The sequence below is a fragment of the Brassica oleracea genome, chromosome C3, assembly GCF_000695525.1.
Source record: "Brassica oleracea var. oleracea cultivar TO1000 chromosome C3, BOL, whole genome shotgun sequence".
Taxonomy (NCBI): domain Eukaryota; kingdom Viridiplantae; phylum Streptophyta; class Magnoliopsida; order Brassicales; family Brassicaceae; genus Brassica; species Brassica oleracea.
In genome coordinates this window covers 8,921,528-8,942,986 of record NC_027750.1, presented here as the reverse complement: position 1 = coordinate 8,942,986, position 21,459 = coordinate 8,921,528, and the positions used below count along the sequence as shown (strand labels likewise).

The window sequence follows — 21,459 nt, the reverse complement described above, 5'->3', positions numbered from 1 at the left end:
AATGGTTAGAATCCATTAAAGGCTCTAACCATTGGACATGCTCTAATATCTCCAAACCGTAAAAATGTTCTGACCTTAAAGTTTTCCAGGTGGATTCAGTAAATTTGGATTTTGTACAAATCAATCTTCATTGGTAAATTATATATAAGATTTCCGGTGATTTGAGATTTCTACATTATCATCTTGGTGTTGTTAATGGAATAAAATAAATCATAATATCAAAGTATTGAAGGAACCAACACTAAAGCCTCTTTGTGTCCCGTGCATTCTCTTTTTAGTCACTGGTGTTGTTCCTGTATTCCAAACACCAAATTAAAAAAAAAAGACCGTCAATATACAATAGTATTACAAACCTAGACAACCGTTCTAGTACTTTTTGCAAAGAAAAAAAAAATCTCATCATGAAGGAAAGTTAATAGTTTTCATTGGTATAATTATTTATTTTCCCTTTATGCAAATGCAACCTATGATGCTTTTGTTTCCCTGAAATTGACATCATTTTTTGAATCAAGATTATAGTGATAGATTGTTGCTCCGCTGCACTTGAACCAAATCCGTTTTTAATCCATCACACTTTAAATCCAGTTCGTTTCAACCTTTTTGGCACGCTACATGCCTAGTAGACTCTTTTTTTTTTAATGAAAGGCCCTTGCACTTCCATGGTGAGGCTCAAACAAATCCGAAAAAATGACCAAACCATATTCGAAGGATGATAACTCAGCTATCATGTGGACCAACCTATTTAGGACTAGGTTTGCCGTCACAAAGATATTCATCACCACCATAAATTTTCAAATCAAGTGGATATGCTATATGAGCTCAAGATATATATTTACGTTATAATAACCTATAGGAAGATAGGAAAATGGTTAAAGATGAAATAGTTGACCTTAGGTTTGAGGATGCCATACTTCCTAAACTGTTCCCTCACGACTCTGTTGTATATGAAAGCTGCTCCTCTGAATTGCGGCAAAACCAACCATGCTACCAACACTAGCTTCGCCGTGTACCATATCGGTATCCTATATACATTTTCACACAAAAATTCAAAAAAAATTTCTCACATTATTTCCAGGACAATAAAAATACATAGTTAGTATTATTGTTACCACTCTAGGAGCGATTGAAGGATGAGTTCTGAGAGAGTTAAAAAAGAGTAGAGAATCCAATAAGCAAGCCATTGCTCATCATCTGCTTTTGATGGGCTCTCTATTGCTAGCACCGACGCATATCTTACCAATATTATTAATATAAAAAAACAATTTGAATTTAATCTTTGAAATTAAACGAAACAAAATGTGAATTTATCAAAGAAACAATAGTAAGTTACTTACAACGGATAAAGCAGCATCACCACAGGACTGCATATGGTCGTAAAAAGTAAACAAAACACGAAATCACGTTGTTATTATAAAAGAAAAACAATGCAGCCATTTTGATGGAGATAAGTATTAAATCGAGAAAATAATATGAAAAGTCAAGTAAGTACCCAGCGATGGAATGAAGAGCAGAGAGGAAAGTCCAAAGCTTAGTCATTGTAAGAGAAACACACAAAAATTCAAACCAATCAAAGGAAGAATAAAAGAGAAGTTTCGAAACCCTTTTGTTTTCTAACCAACACGACCAAAGATGGAAGGAGATCTTCTTATTTATAATATCAAACTTAGACATTAAAACAGTTTGGCACGTGGTTCAGCCCCTGGTTTAAGCCGGGACAGCCATATTTCAATATTTTGGATACCAAATCGATGAAAATATTTTTGTTAGAGCATCTACAATAATGAAATTACACCAAATCTATTGTTTTGGTGTTAAAATAATTGTCATCTCTAGCAATGACACCAAATTTTACACCAAAAATAATATTATATATTATTGATGTTTTTAATTTTAAAATTTTTAATTTTTTATTATTCGTAATTTATAAATATCTAGATTATTATTTATATTTTTGTTATATTTAAGTGATAAATGATAATAGTTATTTAATAATTTATTTTGAAAATAAAAAATTAATTATGTGAAAATAAATTTAAAATACAAATAATACAATATATTTATGTCTAATTACAAATTTGATAGTAATTAAATTATATTATTAAATAAAATATAATAAAATATGTATTTTAAAGATTTTGGCGTGCTTTACATCAAATTTGGTGAATATCAATTTTAATATTTTGTTAAAGATGAAAATAACATCAAATTTGATGTTTTGTGAGACGGCCTTAATCATATAACTAGGCGATCAAAATCGAGTTTATTAGTCCGGTTTACATATTTTGGTGGCTTAAGTTTCAATGAGTTACCGGACACGTGGGCTGAAGAGACAAGAGGTATCAGATTCTAACTTGAGCGTGTCCGACATGTCACCGGCCAATAGAGTCCCGGTGTCGGTGGGATTCTCTTTATTGTGATTTTCCATGCTTTCTCTACTATTGATTTATCATTAATTACACGTACAAATATTTTTGTTTTAGCAACACTCATAAAAATAGTTTAATATGCTATAATATTTATAAAAATATCAGATATATGCTAAACAATTTTGTTAGAAATTATGTACAGATTTTTTTCATATACTTCTTCCATTTTCTTTTTTGAAAGTATTAAATATTTTTTTTAGTTTACAAAAAAAAGTATTAAATATTTTTATCAACTAGATACATGGAAGAAAGACACATGAAACCAAGTATCTATTAACGCATTTGAGATATACAATACCGTAAAAAAGACAAAAAAATATTGAAGATACAAATATGCTTTTCAAATGAATGAATGTTAATAAATATATTTTGAAAAACATGTTGAAACTGTATCTAAACGATAAGCCTTTTCTCAAAAAAAAAAACTGTATCTAAACGAATGAAAATTATATTTTGGAAAAGGTGATCGATCTTTGAGAGCATCCCATGATGATGTGATAGAAAAAAATTCTTGGGAATTCGTAAACTCAATGATGTATACCTCCAGGTTTTCTCTATGTTTACTAGTTGATATCAACGATCAGAAACCATCACCACAAGGTGTATTCGCAACTGTAAAACCAAACAATTTTTTTAATAGAATGTAACACCCAAATATCATCACTTTAATAGACAAAGCACTGCGATGAGTTGCATAAGTTGTTTGGAAAATATGTATTGAGGGTTTTGCAGTGGAAAGCTCAAAATTTGTATATATTAGTTACGAACTTCCATACATTAAACTACATGCAAAACAGCAAAAGTATTTTTCTTTTTTTGGAACAAAACAGCAAAATATTTAATAGAACGAATATTCCATACATCTCAAATGGAGGAAGCAGCGAGATAAGTTGCAAAAAAACTGTTTGGGAGTGTTTTGAAAGTTTTGCAAGAAAGCACAAAGATAGTATATAGTGTATTAGGACATTTTAAACATGACGTAGTATTTACTTTTACTATTTAGAGATAAGAATTTTAGAAACATTTAAGAAATAGGGGTGGGGAGTTGATCAAATGTTCACACATTCATTAATGGTAAAAACATATACTCCCTCCTTTCCTAAATGATAGACTTTTTAGTATTTTCACACATATTAAAAAAACACATTAAACTATCATAATAAATGTATTGTTTTCTGTAATTTTCAATTTTCAATAACTTTTAACCAATAGTAATTCAATAAAGTCAATTAATTTTCTTGAAGTTTACAATTTTATCATAAAAAACACAAAAAATACATCTTTCTGAAACAAACTTTTTTTCTAAAAGTTCTATCATTAAAGAACGGAGTGAGTATATTATAGTGCATTTATATTGAGTTTGTATCATGTGTGCTTCAACAATGAGTTCCTAAGAAAGTTCAAATGAATAAGCCGTAAAAAATGTGTATTCTTGTTTTCAATTCATTTGTGCGAGTGAAACGAATTAGTAAGATTAAGCCATCAATTTCGTATTTTTGGAGATCGATTTCGAGGCTCAAATCTCTGCATGGAGAATTTTTTATGTTACAATACTAACAATAACATGATCATGTAATAAGCTTGAAATAAAATAAAAAATCCATTTAACGACATAAATAGAGTAAAAATTCTAACTTCTTAAGAAAACGATTTACTACATCATGGTACAAGCGTTGGGGTTCTCGTCACTGAATATCTGTGGTGGATAAGCAAACATCTCCACAGGATACCTCGGTGGCTGGTATTGATATTCATTCTTCTTTATATCCACCACTTTGTCACCTCCCTCCGCTGCAGCACCTCCATCTCCGGCCGCCGATTTGGCCACTCCACCACCGTCTTCCTTAGCCTCTTTGCTTTCTTTGGGTTGTTCTTCTTCCTTTTTCTTCTCGTCTTTGTCTTTTGTTTCTTTCTCTTTCTCCGGTGGCTTTAGCGACGGATCTTGCTTGACAATCGCAGCATGCTTCCCGATTTTCTTGTTAACGTACTCAACTAGCTTTTCCGGTGTAAAAACTCCTTTCACGCTCACTTGTGATGCTTTAAAGTCTGGTTCCACAGACTCCACTCCTGTATATGTAAAATGTCATTGCTTTATTTTTTTATAATACAATATTCAAGGAATTAATAATTGAAGAAAGTTGAACTTTCAAATTGCATTACAAAATGTCGAATCCACTATGTACAAAACTAATTTCAGTTCTTAAGCCACTAATGTTATTCTCTGTCCCTTAGAACTCGATTAGTTGATAGCATTTCTGTATATATCTATCGAGCATAAATATCCACACTTTCTAGAAACAACTATTTGTACAACTTATAGTTAGCATATACACATACGTACTGGAGTTTTAGATAACTCCGCATACGAGGAATGTGTACGCTACCAAAAAAAATAGTGTTTGGAACTTTGAGATCCTTGGGAAATATAATAGGTGAAGTAAATACAAAGCAACTTTAGTTGACTCGATTCAAACCCACTACAGTTTCACGTAACCATGAAATACTAAAAGAAACAGAAAAAATATTACTCCAGTAAAGAGGAAAATTTTGTTAAAAAATATATGATTATAGTAACAAATAATCTGGTGAATGAGTTTCTTTTTAAAGGAGGAGAGAATGAGTTTCTTTTTAAAGGAGGAAATGCTCTAACGGTCTAAACGCATGGTCTCGTATATTGCTCTTTTTAAAGGGCCTACATAGTACACACAATTTTAAAGATGGAATCATCTTATGACATACATAAGAGTCCAAAACATAATGTCCCAATTAAGTGAAGTGAGAGATAAAACTTCGATATAATAGGAGTCATACCCAGTTGAGAATATTATAATTAAAATTTTGAATAATAAGATGAAAAAGAAAACAAACCTTTCATTCTCATGATTCTCTTTTGGATCTCCATGGCACATGCTTCACAATGCATGTGAACTCTCAACACCACTGTCACTACCTGTTTTTCTCGGTGCCCACAAATTTTTTATGTTAATTACACAAAACCAGCTTACTTTCTTCAAATTACAAATCTATCCTCAAAAATCTTAACCTCTTCTTTTTTTTCCTGAGGTTTTGGTTTCTCCTCTTTTTTCTCCGGTTCATCTGAAACCGGTTTAGGCTCTGGGATAGGAGAAAGGAGTTCCACTGGACGGTGGCTCTTTCTTTGCAATCTCTGCAACACTTTTAGTGGATCTGCCTTCTCTCCTTTCACCACAACTTTACTAGTTTTACAATCAGTTGTTACATCCTCCACCCCTAATCACATTTTCAATTATCCCAAAATTAACTAAACCATTACACAAATGGATATGAAAGAAGTGTGTTTAGTTGTACCTTCAAAGCCTTTAAGACATCTATGGATTTTTTTAGCACAACCTTCACAATGCATAAAGATCTTAAGAACAATCTCTTGAGGCTCTTTCTTCTTCTCTTCTTCTTTCTTATCATCTGTTTTTTTCACTTGTGGCTCTTCAGCTTTTTTCTCCATTTTCTCTTCTGATTTCTTCTTATCTTCCTTAAAATGGTAAAAAAGGAGAAAAAAGTTTAGGAATAGTGTTTGGATTTGTGAATCTGAAAGTTTGAAATACAAACCTCTCCCATTGATTTTAGTGTCAGTGTTGACTGTTGAGACTTGAGAGAGTTTTTTAGTGGCTCACTTATTTAAGTTTTTTCCTCTTCTTTCTACGGACTTGAGAGAGATCTGGTTATGTAAAAGACGCATCCTATTTCTTTTATTTCTTTTTATACCCACAATAGCCCTGGGACGGATCCAGATATCTGGAAAATTTAGAATATCCGGATCCGGATTCATGGTTTTCGGATATCCGAACCAGATATCCGTCTCGATATTCTATTATCCGCGGATATCCGGATCTGGATCCGTCAAAATAATTAAAAATAATTTTTTTAACAAAAAAAACAATTTTTTTAAATATAATTCATAAATTAAATATATTTATATATGTTTATAATATTGTAAAAACTAAAATATAATATTATAAGATTAATTCATGTATAAATATTAATATATCAAATATAAATATTAATAAAATTTAAAAATTTAATGTATTTTAAAAATACGGATCCAGATCCGGATATCCGGACCTAAAAATTAAGATATCCGGAGATATCCGGATTCGGTTTGAGATTTTACTATCCGGATTCGGATCCTGGCACTCCGGATATCCTATTTTCGGAGCGGATCCGGAGCGGATCTCGGATCGAATCCGGATCTCGGATAATAAATCTCAGGCCTACCCCACAACCACAAGTACATAGAACTTATTAGTATTTTTCACATCCAATTATTCATAGATTTTGAAGATCTTTTATAAAATGTTTCCTTCTCAGTGTTTTGTTTTAACTGATTTTTTTCTCAGTGTTTTTAGCTATTTTGTATATTTGACCAATATTGGGTACTCTCTAATCGTATTGTTTCCAAAATTTGAATACAGTTTTAGACCTTATCTACCATAACTCAAATCTTATCTGTTGAAGTAATTACTCGGCTTGATTGTCAACATATTAAGTCTTCTACAAAAAAATAATTGCTTTACTATTCGGCAGAACCTACATATTTAACTGAAATATACTCTTTATGTTTTATAAAGATATCACTTTGACATTTTTTTAATTAAACTTCTAATACTCCACATGTTTTAAAAAGATCCATGTTTTATCACATAATAATTGGTAATTATAAAATTCAAAAAATAATTGTGATTATTTAATTTATGTTGACTTAAAATTGTGTCAAATAGATAATCACAAATAATACATTTTCATCAAAATTTATGTTTTCTTAATATATGTAAATTTTTTAATAATTGTGAAACGGATAGAATATTATTTTAGTGAAATGACATTATGAAATCAGTCAATATATCTCTTTCTTCGAAAAACCCAATAAATCTAGTATTTATTATCATTTAATATTGCTGATATTTAATATTTAAAATTATTTTGATTGTTTTATTACATTATTTTATTTTTTTAAATAGTTATTATCATTTACTTTCATCTAGCTTTTTATTATCTATACAAATAAATATTCCTCTTAGTTATAAATTCAGATTAAATAATTTTATACAATCTTTTCAAAGATAAAAATTGCTTTTGGAAATCTATTCTCTCAGGTTGCATATGCACATTTTTATTGTAAAAACAAAAGCACTTATTTCACCCAAAATATTTTAGAATTTTCTTTGTATAGTTTTATATATATTTCATAATAAAAATTTAAGAATGTTGTGTTAGTGTCATTTCATTCATTCATTCATTGTATTGTTTACTTGACAAACCACAAAGAGTCATGACGTAGTTAATTTTCGGAAAATATTCAAAGTTTTTCAGGCTGAAATAATTGTTTCTAACAAAATATGATAATAATAATAATAATAATGTAGTTTTATTAATAATTACAACAAAGTTTAACACTAAATGTTTTTACGTTAAAATATAATGAAGGTCATACTATTTTCTTTTCTTAATGCTAGACTTTTGTTGACGTTGTAGACTTCATTAATGTTTGATTCAAGTCACGACTACTAAGGCTGGCTATGCACAATAGGTGACTTTATTCAAGGCCATAATTTACACTTACACATCATCTTTTATTTCGTCTACCTATTAATTTAATATTTTCTAATTTTTATATTTACGATAATTTATTTAATAAAACAAAACACTATAATCCACCATTTTATCTCATATTTTCCTTTTTATAATTATATTTTTTTTGGTAAAATTTTATATTTTATAATTATATTTTGTAAGCAAAAAATTGAAAAATATTTTTTTAAACTATAATAACTAAAACTTAAATAAATTGTAAAATTTTAATAAAAAGTATTTTTGTTCCACTTAATATAAAAGAGTAATTTCCTAAAAAAAAATATTGATATTATATTAAAAATAGACTTCTTATGTATCAAAGTAAAAAAAACCTAGTCTCTATTTAAAGAGCACAAAAATAATAAATTTTGATATAATTTATTTCTACAAAAATATTATTTGATATAAAATAATTGATCTCAAGTTATTAGGATGTAACAACCAATAACACAGTTATACATGTATCAATGTATAATCTTTTATTTTTTAAAAGAAATTTGCTCATATTCGATCATGTTTTTTCCCGAACGTAGTTTAAAGGGAAACAAAACCAACATAGTGGATCTTACATAAAATACTTTCAACATGTAGAAAATATTCAACAACAAATAATCCACCTCATTTTTTTTAGGTTTTCAACAGATCCATTGCAATGACATTTGTATACAATGGTGCGTATATATTGTATATTTATGAAATTTGTTGGCCCAGTGTGTTTGTAAAGTATGCTACATAATTTAATATATATATATAGGAAATTTGAAGCACATACAAAATGTGATTTGAAGAAAGAGTTCATAATGCTAGACGTTAACGGCTTTATAATTGAGCATGAAAGTCTTGTGAGTACACTATTTGAAACCTAGTCAACGTACATGATTATGGGTGTGATTGTAAGTCATTTCTAGAGTAAATAACGAAGGAAAAATATCAGTTATTCTTATTTTTTCTGAAATCTTATCAATCAGGTAAAAACATTTTTCTTCCTCCTACCTCTGGTTACTGTTTACAAGAGAATAAAACACATTAATAGTTTTGCTCCAATTCAAACAAGAGTAAATGTATTTACCCAGTTTATTCTCTCTCTCATTATTTTCTTCTCATTTTCATTTTTTCTTCTTTTCCTCTTATTTACTTTATATTTTCCGGCCACGCTCTATATGTGACAACGGTTTAAACGTTATATTCCTTACGAATAAATTTTTTTGGTAAAAATGAATGATTTATTCCATATAGTACTATATATTAGATCAATTTTACCCTGTCAAAAAATTAAGTTTTCTAAGAATAATTGCATTTAATATTTGGCAGACCTTTCATATTTAACTGACATATACCCTTTATGTTTTATAAATTTATCATTTTGATATTCTTTTTGATATACAAATATCGTCACTTTAATTTTTTAATACAATTTATACTCATTTTAAAATATTAATTATAGAAATTTTTTTATTTATAAATAATTTTATTCATCTGAAAGATTATTAATTAAACAAATGTAATTATTAAAAATATATGCATTTTAATCATTTCATTATTTATCTAAAATGTTAAAATAATATTTTCATGAAATGAAAGGAACATAATTGTCTTTTTCTTTGAATTCTCCAAAATGTCCGGCGGACCGAGACTCAATCGACTAATCCATGAGATATGTTTACTGGCGTCAAATAGATCTGATTGTTCCCAATGAACATTAGATACTTCTTTTGCATGACCACACAAACGACATATCTAAAATGGTAAGTTTTAAATATGAAATGCCTACTGATATAATTGTTTTGCAAATGGCAGAACAGAAAACTAGATGTAAATTCACAATGCAAGGGGCAATGCGATGATAGATAGTATTCTTTTTTTTTTTGTAAAAGAAAAGGGTTAAACCCGGGTCTATTAAAGACACAGACCTAACTCCCGGGTGGGAGGTATTCTTTCTATGTCCGAATAAGCCATAATGTAACTACTGTCCCCTTAAGATGATTAGAAAAATCTTAAATGAGTAAAATCCATGAATTCTACTTTAACCCTTTTAACTGGAGAAAACTCTATTAAAAACAACGAAGCTACACGAGATTTACTTTATTTTAACATGCATAGCCGACATCTCGAATATTTCTGGAGCGGTAACTAAGGCATTCCTGCCTACGCCAATTAACAAGATAAAAGGGCATATATTTACTTCTTTTTTACAGATAACAGAAACAGACTAATAGTAAAACAAGAAATCACAAAATAAAATAAAATACAAAATTACACAAATTCAAAGAAATTTTTGGAAAAGTACTTCCGTTTATTTTTTACTTTTTTTTAAGAAAAACCATTGTTTTTCATTTGTAGTACTCCCAGATAAATGTAATGTACATAAATGCAGTGCACATTCTGCATATTAGATTAAACAATTTTTGTTTTAACTTCATTATAAAATTTTAAACTTAAACTAGATTTTGACCCGCGCTTAAAAAGCGTGGATTTTTTTTCATTTATTAATAAAAATAATTTAAAAATTGTTCTATAATAATGTTTGGATTTAAAAAATATCTGATTCAGACCCGTGGTTGAATCTATAGATTCAATACCTTGTATATAATCTGGTTCAGATTTAATTAAAAAAATCATTAATTAAAAATAAGATAAACTCCGATAAAAACTCAAAAATTTGCTATTAACCCGCAATCTGATACAATTGATCCAATAAAAACATAAAATATCTGATAATATTTTTATTTTTTAGTTGCATTGCTCATATAATTTTTAAAATTGTATAAACTTGTGATTCTTTAGATTTTGATGAAATTTTTATCATAGCATTCAACTAAAAATGATAATATAAAAAACTTATTGATATGATACTATTAGTTTATTTTAATTATTGATAACATATCATAAGCTTATACTTTATTTTACATTTAAAATTTAATTTTTATGATAATTTTTAAAATACTCTTAAACACTCATAATTTTCATATCAATTTTATGTATAAAATAACAAATTAAAATATTATTTATTTTCCAATTCTTTTACTCCAGATTATATTAATATTTTTAATTTTTGTATATATTATTTATTTTCCAATTATAAAATAACAAAATAAATAATATTTTTAATTTTTGTATATATATTAATTTTTGATTGATGAATAATATTATACGCGAAAAATAATATTCAAATATGTAAATGATATATATGGTTTAGGATATAGAGTTTTGGTTTGTATTGAAAATATGCATGATATTTGAATGATCTATTTTGAATATTGATACATAGGTTTAATAAAATAATATTTTGGTGTCATTATGTTAGTTTTCATAAATATTTATTTTCCAATTCTTTTACTCCAGATTATGTTGCAAATGAACAACAAATGATCGATTGTGCTAATTGAATAGTAGTATGAGACTAATATTAGGTGTATGTTAAAAAATGATTAGTTGTATATTATATACATGCAGTGTAGTCCAAGCTGTGAATAACCGTTTGTGCATGAATTAATTATTGTTTTGACTAATGTATATAATACAAACCGGCTTGAATTCACGGTTAAAGAAAGTATTATAAACATTATTTTAGAAAGTATAAGACGATGGTCGTAGATAATGGTTTAAGTTAATAACTAAATGGTCCAAAACTCTTTGTCTTTTAATAGTATAGATTCGGTTTAACAAAAGATATTCAAATTAATGCAAGAGAAACAAGGGAGTTTACACAAGCCCATTAAACTTAACAGTTGAAAACAAAACCAAAATGGACCAAACATATTAATGTAAGGTCTCGATCTCCATCGTCTATATATTATGGTGTCATGCGGACTTCAATTTGCTTTGTAGTATAATCTTGCGGTGAATATAACATAAGAAGTATCGGTTGGTTTGACCAATGTGTACATGCGAAAACCCTCTCGATTGTACATGGTCTACCAAAACTTATGTAACCAGCTTGCATACAGCACTATTAGATGTAATGTGATTCAATATTACCAATTTGTTTATAATAATTTTCGAAAAAAAGTTCTTCAAATTTTGCATCTTTCACATAATATATATACTAATACTGTGGAGATTATGCACACATAATAATTAGTTACAAGAATGTCATAGCAGAATACAAATTTATGTTTATGCTTCAACGTTTATTTACAAAATTTGAAGATACTATAACACTAAAAATGCATAATTTATCAGTGAATTAATACAGAGCATGTTAAAAGAAAGAACCTCTTCTTTATCCAACTTCTCTATAGAATTTTTTTTATCAATGTTCTTTCGATTTTTGGTCTTTCCGATGGGCGATGGTAAATAATACTTTACTTTTTTGGTTTTTCTATATGAGCATATCTGGTAGCGAACCTTGATCCTTTCAGTTTACATACTTTGGTCTATAGTTTCTTGAAGGCAATAACTCTTTTGCGGTTCTGGTGCTATGAGAACGGTTCCAGATTTTTATTTCCAGAAGTTTTCGTTCTTTTGGTTGTTTACTATGCTCTTATGTGATGTCAACTCCTCTTTTCATCAGTGGAAGTGGGACGGTTTGCTCATCAGTGTTGTTGTTGATGTGAAGATTGGCGGTGTTGTTTGGGGTAGAGTCTGTTGGACCCAACAACTTTATCTAGTAAGACTCTGTTTTGGAGGACAGTGTTGATATTTGAATGGAGGGTTCATAGTAGATGTGTGACAGTGTGAGGTTAAGGTTCTATAACCAGTTTGCTTGCTCTGTTCATCTCATGTCGTTGTGCTTCTTTAGGTTTTTCTTTCCTTTGTAGTATTTTGTCGGTGGTCTTTTGGGCGCACGCACTCTCGATGGTTTCTCTCCCATTCAGATCAAAGTAGTGGCTCTCTCACGGTTCGATTTCTCCTTCATCGTTGTGGTGTCTCTAGATTCATCTTGATAAGGTGGCGCTACAGTTTCAGCTTCTGTAGTTGGACTTATCAACTTTTGTCTACAAGACAACCAGACCTAGCTTGTTGGTCTTTCTAGTAAGCTTTTATTTTAATTTTTTATATTGTTTAGTTTTTTTTTTTTAAAATTGCTACTTATTTTCCAAAAGCCCCAAAAGTTTAATTATAGAAACTCTTAAAAATCTATAATAAAATAGAGACATTGAATTCTCACTTCTCAGGTAATAGTTAATCCTTCATTTTGAAAATCCTATGTGGTTCACTATCTTATTGTGAGTTTCTTGTAATTTTGTGACGTTTCAACTCCCTTTTGTCATTACTTTCAATTGCTAAAATATATGATTTAGGCCAGTTAATTAACTAGAATTATTGATAATTTTTAAATTTAATCTTTAATTATAGATAGAATTGAGATTTTGAGAGAATATATAAAACAACAGGAAAATGGATGGAAAATATAACTCAATTTAAGGAACTAGCTATATATATATACGAAAATTATAATATCAAGAAACAAAGACCAAGTTTCAAGATATATATTGATATTTGATTTGATTTTAAGCTTTTGTTGGCCCACTTAAGCAATTACAGTATTAGTTTGTGAATATATTTAACAATTTGATATATATCCTATCGTTGTTTGGTCGGCTTTGGAGAAATGTACTTCATATATAAAGTGGATTGGTTACTGCGCTATTTGACTTGAGTTTGAAATGTTTTTTTTTTGACTAATGCGAAAGATAAACCGGTCATCTGTCACGATCCACCGTGTTAACTATCTAGTCGAAAACTTAAGCTGAGACTGACCAAACATCGACAATCATTCATAAAGGTGCAACAAAGGCAAAAAGTTTCATTTGATGGTTTAACCAAAAAACATTATTTTGTATAATGTAACTTAGGTTTAGGTATTGCATCTAGGCTTTCTTTTTTGAAAAATAGTGTAAGTAGGTTGAGAGCTGTAGTTTATTCCGTTTGGTTAATGGTCATTTGTATACCCAAAATGTAACATGTTCTGTATATAAACAATAAGACAAAAAAATTATATAGACCATAATTTCGATCAACTAAATTTTCTCGATAACGAGATTTAACCTATATAATTCACAAAAAATATGTAAAAAAGTTAGTTGATCCTGTCATTTGTTTTGGTAGACGCTGTTTTGTGCAAATCCTTTGACTCTCGGTTTTCCTAGAAGTCAAAAACAAAATTGGGAAAAATGTGAAAACTAGAATTTGATCTGTTTTCACCTTTTTATGCACATGGTAATAAATTGGAATTGGTACAGAGTGATCCAAGTCAATCGTCTGATGAGTGATTTGTTTAAAGCAACACTTTTGTATAATTCCTAATTTCCTAGCATTCTACCTATTTACGCTAGCTCCGCTTTTGTATCTAAACCGTTATTAACACATGATTACTGCTCTAACAACACAAGTAAGACCCCTATAAGTAATAGTTTATTGAGCAGTGTTTTCACATGTGGTTACTTGATAAAGATGTGGATAGAGAGTCCTCGATAGTGCGATTTGCAGAGACTTGTAATAATCACAAGAACATAAGGCAGTTAATTTCCGTATAAGAATGACTAAAAACACTTTTAAAAATGCAGGCAAAATCTTATTGCTTGATGGTGCCCAGAGAGAAGTTTTGCATTCTCTGTCGCAACCTCACATGAGAGCTTTCCACCTCTCATGGTTTCAGTTCTTCTGCTGCTTTGTCTCCATTTTCGCAACTCCACATCTCCGCTCAATCATCTAAGAAATTATTAATCTGCTGCCTCAACTTTTGAGGTCATGTTCTTTTCAAAAACATGAAGAATATACATATACAAAGTTAAATAGTTAAAAACATGACAAACGAATTAAATTAACCCGAAACTATTATGGTCCAAGGAGCCAGGAGATATAAGATTTAAACAAACAAATTAAGCCTTAATAATATATACAAAAAAAAATAAAAATCTAGGACTTTAGCATCTCTGGTCTCTATAATAGTCCTTGCATATATGTTGATGCAGTGATGACAATCCCAAAACGTGTTCTGTACCCATGTGTGGCATGAGTCTTGCTTTCAATAGAGAGCTTGTTGGACCAGCGCCTATTTCCCGGTACGATGACATGTGGCTGGCTGGGCAGCTAAAGTTGTGTGTGACCACTTGGGCTTTCGGGGTCAAGACCGCTTTGGGCGCAAGGGAGTACAAGGAAGACCGGTTAAAGCAAAGCGATTAACACGTTCGTGAACCTAAAGAACGAGCACAAGTGAGGTCATTGGCAAGAAGATATGGTTCCTTTCTGCCAGAACGTTTGTCTCTCCAAAGAACCCTACACCGATGCTGGTCCTGAGATATTTTATGTCTAATACGAAACTAAAAATATAAACTCTAAATAATTTAAAATTTGATAAAAATTAATTTTACGACTAAAAATTAAAAATTCTTCAAAAGTAATACATAGCTACCAGCTTTAAAAGTTATTTTGTTTTCTTTTTATGTAAATAAGAAACTAAACTTCAAAAATTATTTTGTAAAGTGTTTGAAATATATTTTAGATTCATTTTTTATATTTTTCTACTAACAACAATAACAAAAATAAGCCTTAAAAGCTTTAAAATTAGGGGCCCCATACCCATGTTTTTTAGTTATAGGCTCAGGACCGGGCCTGCCACCACTAGATGCTATATGGAGTTGTCCAAGATGACAAAACAGAAGCTTGCTAAAGTTGATCCTTTGAGAAATTGGCTGATGCAATGATCGCTTGGACTGAGGCGTGGGAGGAGCTTAATCCTTCAGTTGGTGGAAAAGATGTCACGGCCAAGTGATGAAAAATTGACGATTATGAGTGATGCCTGTTATTGCTGCATGAATAAGTACGTTGTGAGTTTGTTATTGTTGTGGTCTTCTATTTATATATATCATTCTGGAAGTGTGCTTCGTACAATAACGTAATACTGTGTTTTATTGTTGACGTTAACTTTGCTCGACATGTATTAAGCCTTATTGGTGAAATGATGGGTCCTACTTTAAATTACATGGATGAAATGATTGTTTTAACAGGAAAGTACCAGAGGACTTGATACCACTATCATATATCCAAGTAATCGTTTGTCCGGGACGTCGAAATACTCGTTTATGTTGGCCTCCGACAAGCTTCTAAGCCTTGATTATTTCATTGATAATGATATAAATGTTGAAATTTACAAAATTATGCTTAGAGATTTTTTAGAATATTACTTGTGATCAGTTTTAAAACTAAATTAGGTTTGATTAAGAAAATTAAGAGAAAACATTAATTTTGTGACTGAGATGGAAGAGTTCATGTGATCCAATGGTCAAGAATCAACCACTTAAGGAGGCATGTGTCTTTAACTAAAGAGTTTTGTTTGTTTGTCAGGTTTAGGTGGCACTAAATTGGTGGATATTTGCCTCATCATGCATGGCATCCTTAGAGCATGGTTAACGAGGGAGACTCATTTGAGATTCTTAGAACATGATTTGATATTTTTTCTGTTAAAAATCATTTCTTATATTTTTTATTTAGAAAACGTTTTTTAGTGTTTCTTAGTTAAAAACTAAGAAATGTATTTTATATTACATTAAAAACTCCTTCCTAAGAACATGCATTGATCATGGTTTATCTCTCTAAACTTAGTTATAGCTTATCTGTAACATTTATATCCCTCTTACGTAAGAAAATCACTTCCTCCGACCTCCCCCACTGGCGTATCTCTAACACTCGAAGTTTTAAGTAAACCAAAAAGTAGATAGATCATGTTCGTTTGCATGCCACATCGACCTATATATAACCAAATATTTGTTTGTTTTACGACATGCAACTGCAACATTTTTTTTTTTTTTTTTTTTTGAAAATTACAACTGCAACATATCATGTTGCGTAACATGCGACTTGTGACATTCATAGAATTTTTGCTTATAGCCACAAAATAATCTCGGAGAAAACATAGCTATTTTCGAATTAATGACATATCGTGAAATACAAAACGTGACTAACCATTTCAAATTCATTATTAAGAAAACCACCAAATATTTACTAAGAATGTGACAAAAGCAGACATGATTTTGGTCACGAAATATTCTTATAGCAATTAGGTTAGTCATATTCATATAGCTCCTAAGAAATATGGCACAATTGTGATTAAAATGATAAGAATGAATTCATGCCAATTGCCAACTATGAGTGTTACCGGCCATAGAAAATGCTTTGACTTCTTTTTTTTTTTGCTAACTAAAATGCTTTGAGTTCTAAAAACTGCATATGGCAACTCACAAAGATCATTTTCCACTTCTATTTATGAACAAATGCTTGAGACATTAGCTAACCACCCTTACTATTATTTTTCAAGTGGTTATTCAAGTTTCTTTCAAATTCTCATCCCTCTGGATGACAACAATAAGAAGATGATATTTCTTTGTCCTTATGGCACTTACTTACCGTAGAATACGATTTGGCTTGTGCAATGCACCAACATACAATGTTTATTTTTACTTATCCGATTGAAGATATAATGAAAGTTTTCAAGGAAGATATTTTCGTCTATAAGAACAACTTTTATGTTTATTTATCAAATTTATGCAGGATGTTCCAACGCTGTGAAAAAAAAAAAACATTTTCTGCTAAATCGGAAGAAATGCACTTTCACGGTGAGAGATAGGATCGTGTTGAGACATCAGACTTCAAAAAATGACTGAGGTGAACAAAGACAAAAATCAAGGTTATGAGAACTCTATGACCAACGAATTCTATTATAGCCGACGAATTTTATTAAAGAGATTCAGAGGTTTTTTGGGACATGGTTTCTTTCATCAAGGATTTCTTTAAGATTGCAAGACCTTTCACCCAGCTGTTGTGCAAGAATTGTTTTTCCATAATTAAAAGTACTTTTTTTATAAATGCAAGTTATATCTATTTATTTATTTTTATAAATTTTACAACATTAATGGTTGTTTTCCTAAATTTGATAAATATATTATACATATTTAGAAATATATATCTTCATAAATTTTAGAAAGTGTTATATATTCAATATTATTTTTCTAAATAACAATATTGGTCAAAATCAAGAAGATTTTATACACATTCATGAAGATTTTTCCTAGAAAATGTTATACATATTCTAAAATATTTTACTAAATATACATATAATTCAAATTCATTAAATTATTCTTATATATTCATGAAAATTTTCTTACACACATTTAAGAATGTTTTATAAATACATATTTGAGTTTACCTAAATTTCGTGAAGATATTATATATATGTATTAATATATTTTTCAGTAATATTTTTATAAATATGCATATAACTAAAATTCAGGAAGATATTATCATATATATTTAGGAATGTCTTCCTAAGCTTTTTGATAATAAAAAACATTTTTCAAAAAAATAAAAATAAAAATTTAAAATTTAAAATATCATCTTTGAGAAAATTCATTTAAATATTTATTTATTTTATATATCTAAAAAAATATTGTCATTTACCTCATTAATGAATGCTAACTTGGTCATTTTTACCGTTATAGGATCATTTGAGATTGTATTTAAGACCATTTGAAACCATTTTTCAAACTAAAATATATCATACATATTTTATATTATGCAACATAAATATTTTAATAAACTTTCTATTTTTTTTTTGCGTAGGACACTAATCATTACTTAATTGTATACTAGGATAAGACTTGCGTCTTGCGCATGTTAAATTTATATGAAATTATTTAAAAAATATTGTATGGGAAAAATAAATGTATATTTTTGATCGAATTAATATTTTGGCCATTAAACAATTTTTTTAACTTTTTGTTAATTACATAATTTTGTTTACTGATGAGGTGATCTCATTTTTTAAAATATTTTAGGTCAAAAATTACTTATCGAATATGAACCTAACGTTTAGGCCGAAGAATCTCAGGTCTACTATTTGGTTACAATGAAACTATGTCAACTCGGTTTTATATCATGATTTGACAATTTAAAATTTAATTATGGATATGAGAAGTTTACGTTCACGTGTCAATCCTATCTATCATCAATATTTTTTTTTTGTGTGTCTCTTTTTCATTTTGGTTATTGCTCAATATAAATATTGATTTTAGAGTTTATTCTTATTTCATTCATTTGTTTTGGTCTGAGATTTAGAAAATGTTTAAGATTTAAAAGTATTTATATTTATTAGTTATTTTATGTTTTTATGCATATTACTTTCATCTTTTCAAATCTTCATCTGTTAATATATAAGGGATTATAAATTAAGTATTAGGATACTACATAAATTTGGTTGCGGGGCGCACATTTAGTACCGGATATTCCTTTTTCTCAAAAGTATTTAATAATACCAAACATAGCAAGTTGCTTTATACTGATTTATAACGGACAACTCGCAAGTAGAAAATTTCCTTTTTACAAACATCAGCAGTAGTTAGCCGGTGACGGGACAGGTGTCTCGAACAATATCCAAAAAAAAAACCGGAACATTAGAATACAAATTTGATAAAAACAAAAACTTCCAAACAATAATTTATCAATGATCTATCGAATATCACAATTCACAGCAAAATGATATCTTAACCTCTTTGAAATGTATTTATTTGTAACTTGTCATTCTATTATCCATCAAGACAATGATTTTTGGTTTTTGGAATAATTCCGCTTTTTATGTTTTAAGTATATTTTATATCAGTGATTTGTGATATATAAAAATGTCTATATACGATAGAAATATTTAATATTCCCTATGTTTTACAATACATGATGTTTTGAATTATTTCACAAAAATTAAGAAATCTACTTTTCTCCAAAAAGTAACTTTACAAATATAATTTAAAAATCATTCAACCAATTAAAAAAAATGACTACAAAATTTTATTGTTTACACAGTTTTCAATAAAGTTAAAAATAATATAAATATATCAAAATTTCATCTATTTTAAAACAACAAACATCTTCTAAAACATCAACTATTATGAACGGATAAAGTATTTTATAATAGTTACATATATTAACAATTGTTATAAGTTTCCATTAAGTAAATTTATTGTCTTATAGTGATCATTTTTGGCTCAACAAACTAATTAATTTTAAAACAGAATTACAAAATTATCAAAATAAAAATTATTGCATAGATAATAATTACATGCGCCAAATATTAAGGTGGATACCACTTTAAAAGAATTAGACCGAAAAAAAAACTTTAAAAGAAAAAAAATGGTGGATACAACTTTTGTGGATACAACAAACAAAGTTCGCATATGCTTTTTACAAATGTTCGTCAATTCATATGAATTTAAACAAGTCAACACGCTCACGTTATCACCTTCTCCTTCGGTACTCGGTAGTGTCTTTCTCGGGTAGCTGTATATGAGGAAGGTTTTTCACAGCTGTAATTTTTTCTGTCAACGGACAAAGTAACAAATAGAAAAAAAGTTAATTATTTGACAGATGTTGACTTTTTTGGTATTTATAAGATGAACTTGTGGAAAATGTGGAAAGCATAAACCTTTTTAGTGCCTCTCCCTTATTACAAAATAATAACTATAGGTATTTGATTCCATATTAAATTGGACTAGAACCAACCTCGAACATTGACGGCAAAAATTTAAATTTTTTTAACGCTGATCATCGATTATATCATTATATAATATCTATTTATGTTTCATATGATAATTACAACATATGTAATTACGATGAGAATTTCAAAGACAAAGATTTCACAATATAGTTTACCCTGTAACATTCGAATTGATTGGCGGTTCTACGTGTACTACATATGACCATAACAAATGATTCTGTATTCAGCACTGAAATTTCCGATAATCTTGTGTTCTATAACTGTAAGAGATTATTTTTCTGAAATCGAACCCCAAACATGGTATAGAAACCTTTAAACTTTGACAAATGAATTACAATGCTTTCACAATTTTCTTTATCATCTACCAAAAAGAAAAAGAGAATATAAGAAGTGTTGGACCATAGTTACACAGATTCAAAGGAAAATAAAGTATATAATCTTTTTAATAAAGTCTATACTTATCTATCAAAAATTGTCTTTGGATAGAATCATCAAAAACCATTTAAATACCCATTGAAATGCTTAAATATTTTAAAAAGCCCAGGAGAACAGATGACGTGTGTTATGTAGTTGTTAGATATTGAAAATAATAGGTATGCACGAAAGGAAAATCAGGTGGTATCCATCTTGGAAAGGCCACTAAACCCTTTCCGTTGACAAAACTGAATAAAACAAACATACCAGATCACCAATAAGCTTGAATATATATATATCTTTTTTTTATCAAGGACTATATTATAAAAAAAAACTTGTTATGAAATAACTTATAATTTATAGTATCGAGAAATTTAAATAAGAGTAGAATTTAATACCCGTAGGAAGCAAATAACACTAGTATAAGGGAGAGAGTTTATTATAAGGAAGAAGAAGAAGATGTAATGATTCTTTGATTATAAACTCTTGTTCTTGTTTATGATGTACAAAAGAGTGAGATGAGTGATG

The 21,459-nt window shown here is 29.0% G+C and overlaps 2 protein-coding genes across 2 annotated transcripts; both read right to left on the bottom strand.

Moving 5' to 3' along the window:
- Positions 1 to 209: 209 nt before the first annotated feature.
- Positions 210 to 1,659, bottom strand: LOC106333342 (HVA22-like protein e). The gene is made up of 5 exons (XM_013771797.1): positions 1,490 to 1,659; positions 1,335 to 1,361; positions 1,110 to 1,232; positions 890 to 1,022; positions 210 to 293 (listed from the first exon to the last, which is right to left on the bottom strand). Exons 1-5 carry the CDS (start codon positions 1,534 to 1,536, stop codon positions 279 to 281), a joined length of 345 nt encoding a protein of 114 aa, XP_013627251.1. The 5' UTR covers positions 1,537 to 1,659; the 3' UTR covers positions 210 to 278.
- Positions 1,660 to 3,933: 2,274 nt separating this feature from the next.
- Positions 3,934 to 6,139, bottom strand: LOC106328612 (neurofilament medium polypeptide). Its single transcript, XM_013767088.1, has 5 exons — positions 6,012 to 6,139; positions 5,754 to 5,934; positions 5,470 to 5,675; positions 5,295 to 5,376; positions 3,934 to 4,493 (listed from the first exon to the last, which is right to left on the bottom strand). The coding sequence occupies exons 1-5, from the start codon at positions 6,018 to 6,020 to the stop codon at positions 4,081 to 4,083; spliced, it is 891 nt and encodes a 296-aa protein (XP_013622542.1). The 5' UTR covers positions 6,021 to 6,139; the 3' UTR covers positions 3,934 to 4,080.
- Positions 6,140 to 21,459: the final 15,320 nt, after the last annotated feature.